At 33.9% G+C, this 3,494-nt stretch overlaps 1 protein-coding gene across 1 annotated transcript; it reads right to left on the reverse strand.

The window, feature by feature from the left end:
- Window positions 1-919: 919 nt before the first annotated feature.
- On the reverse strand, window positions 920-2,169 carry LOC145568534 (dof zinc finger protein DOF5.4-like). The gene has a single exon (XM_081627955.1). The coding sequence runs from the start codon at window positions 1,979-1,981 to the stop codon at window positions 983-985; it is 999 nt and encodes a 332-aa protein (XP_081484081.1). The 5' UTR covers window positions 1,982-2,169; the 3' UTR covers window positions 920-982.
- Window positions 2,170-3,494: the final 1,325 nt, after the last annotated feature.

Genomic DNA, 3,494 nt, shown 5'->3' on the forward strand with positions numbered 1-3,494 from the left:
CGTGAAAAGTTTGTTTTGAATAAAGTATCATACGACTTATTTTAATTTGATTTTCTATCATCTTTAGCTGTGAAATATAAACATACTTCATTATTAACAAAAAATTTACAAATTAACTACTAAACTCCTAAGTAGTAATTATTACTTTATTAGATCAAAATGAAAATTTTATTTTAGTGTATTCAATTATTATGTTGGAAAACTATTAGTTCATATTATTATACTTGTCAAAACAAAAATCGTTTTCAGCTAAATATCCTATTACTCGAAAATTAATATTGAAGTATATTGTATACTATGTCCTAATATTTTGTTTTTAACAATAAAGATATCATTAACCTTGTTTTTTTTACATATTTGACGTTATTATTTATGTGTCAATCACCATCAAAACAAGATTGAACTAACTTCTAGAGACGGAGGTAGTAACAAATATCAACAAATGACTATACCAATGAGTTCTTGATCAAGTGGCAAAAACTTAAAGGTTTGTGTATGATACTCGAAGGATCCAATTAATTTTGTGCAATCTGAAAATTAACAATTAGAGATTCATAATTGCATCATATATAAGAGCAATTTGAAAGTTAAACAAACAACACAAGAGTAATTAACTATCAATCATTAGATTTCATTTAGACTTGAAATTAAAAATGGGTACAAACATTAGATACATAAAATTCTAGGTTAGTCAGAAATATACGTAACACACCCCATATTTGTAGTATAATTCAAATTAAAACACCCATCAATTATCATATCAATCCTAATTTTTTTCACTACTAGGAAAGAAAATCAGGCAAACATCATTCTAAACACAAGTATCAATCAACCCTATTAAAACACCCAATAATTGGGGTTTAAAAAAAAACGGGTATTAAAAAATTTACATCTTAACTCCATTTTCTTAAAAAAGAAAGAAAGAAAAAAACTTATAATAAAAATATGAATTATTGGGTGTTAAAAAGAGAAACAATATTAATCAAGGAAGAAAAAGAGGAAGATGACTAGTAGTAGAATCAGACCATTGATGATGATGAACGGCTGTAGTTGATTGACTCCAATAATCATGATGATCAACGGTTGAGCTTTCAGGAACTTCAAATAAACTTTGATTATTATCAAATTTATCATCATTGTTATTATTATTACCAGCCGTTAGATGCCAATCTAGTGTAGTAAATCCCACATTACTTCCTCTGTTCTGCAACAAATCTTCAATCCTGACCGTCGGATCCACCACCAGATCAATGGATCCCCCAATCTTATCCTCTTGTTGATGGACCCCACAAATCTTCTCCATATCCCACTCCTGAACTCCCTGATGATTCTGCAGGTATTCACTAAACGACGCCGTTCCATTCCCTTCTTCAGCTATCCGGCCTATCCCACTGTTATTGTTTTCACCATTATTGTTAATTAAATTCATGAATCCACCTATATCACCGGAGAACAGATTCGGCTCAATTTCCGATGTCATCCCGAAGTTCTCAACCTCCGGGATTTGAAATAACGCGCCGCCGTTGACGGTGGGAGGCGTGGAGGAGCTCTCACTGCTAGAATGAGAATTGTTATTACTATTATTATTCTGAGCAGTTTTCTTAGATGAGATGGAAATCATAGTAGATGACTTGGGCTTCGATGATCGTTTAGATTTTCGACAGCCTCCACCGACGGGGACATTACGAAGGACGCCACCCTTGGTCCAGTAGCGACGGCAGTTCTTACAAAAATGACGTGGTTGCGAGAGATTATAGTTGTTGTAGTAGCAGAATTTTGTGTTCAATGAGTCACACCTCGGACACTTCAACGCCGCCGCCTGCGGCTGTTGCTGGTGGTGATTTTGCTGTTGTTGATGATGTTGTAGAATTTGGTAGTTAGTATTACTACTATTGATGTTATCTTGGTCTTGATGGGTAATTCGCTTTAGCAACAGCCTTCCGCCGACAAGGCTGTTGCTGATTGGTTGTACGTCTTGCATTTGTGACGCAAGATCAATATGAAATGAAGATAGATGGTAGCAATAAAAAAAGAGATATATAATTGACTGTGCTGTGTTAAGTTATGTTATGGGTTTGTTTGTTTGTTTGGAGAGTGGTTTTAATGGAGTGGAGTTGGGTAGGGTGAAGAGGAGAGAGAAAAGGAAAACAGTTAAGAAAGTAATGATGACTAATAGATGATGATAGTATAGTATGAGAGTATGAGTTAGAACGAAGAAGAGTGGGACTGGGACCGTACAAGCCGTGAATTGAGGACACGTGGACGGATGGATGGAGAGGAGGGGTATATGATGTCCAAAAATCAAGGGTTGTCGAGTTGTCGGCCACCTAGAATGGGTGTGATATTAGTAGAAATGGATGAGAGTTTGACACGTAGGCTGTTTTGATTCGTGATTTGTAATGGGGTTTTTAGGTTCATGCAATATGCAATTATGTACGACTAATGCAATATATCTTCGGATCTTCCACTATGGACTATGGAGTGGTGTGTTGTACGACTACCTGCGATCTTACATAGTTACATGAACTATTTGCTCCAGTCATCCATTTTATGTGGCAATGGAAGTATATACGACTAATCGAGTATGTTGTATCTACGTATTATGTAAGATATTTGTAGACCATTGTCTTTGACGTTTTGTTTTATTGTCATCTTTTTTCTAAGGTGATGATCATATGGGTTAAGTCACATTTATATTTGAACCGAATAAATGCAAATTAGTAATTTGGCATTTTGGCTATATATTTAGGGTATGTTCTCTTCAACTTATTTTCAGTTTAGTTCAGCTTCAATCCAGTTCAGTTCTTAATTTCCTTCTCTTATAAAATATTCAGTTCAATTCAGTTCAGCTCAGTAAATCAGAACAGGTTCTTAACCAAGTTTGTTCGGCTAGTGCACGTAGAGAGGAACTCACCTTGTTGTGACGTTGAAGTCACGGGTTCAATATACTTGGGGTAGTGTCATTTCTTTATCTCTCCCCCTCAAAGTTGATCTCATTGACGGATTAATAAGGTCAATCTTCTTACCAAAAATTAATTCAAAAAAAAAAAAGTTAATTGATTGCTTAATTGATTGGTTCATTATTAAGTATTATGATGATAATGGTGGATGTAATGTAATCAACCTTGTACAATTTAAAGTTTTTAAGGATGATAAGAAGCTAAGACTAGTGATGCCCACCCATCTTGGCCTAATTGCCTTAATTGATAGATTTAGGGGGCGTGAGAGGGATTATGGACTATAACATTCATTAAATTAGGATTTTTATTTATTTATTTATTTTTTTTTTTTTTTACAAATTACAACTAAAGCAGATTTTGGTTAAATTTCTCGATCTTATTATTACACTAAGGTACATGCATGATAGATTTCATCAAACTTGTTTTTGACTGAAATTTCAATTCATAAAACCTCTGTGGTACATGTTAGATATTCTTTACTTTGTTTTATATACTACTACTTGTATATTGTAAAACGTACTGAGAAAAGAGTAG

Source organism: Chenopodium album, chromosome 11 (assembly GCF_948465745.1).
Source record: "Chenopodium album chromosome 11, dcCheAlbu1.1, whole genome shotgun sequence".
Taxonomy (NCBI): Eukaryota; Viridiplantae; Streptophyta; class Magnoliopsida; order Caryophyllales; family Amaranthaceae; genus Chenopodium; species Chenopodium album.

Excerpts from the sequence above, each read along its gene's own strand:
- LOC145568534 (XM_081627955.1), bottom strand. The coding sequence starts at position 1,981 with ATGCAAGACGTACAACCAATCAGCAACAGCCTTGTCGGCGGAAGGCTG.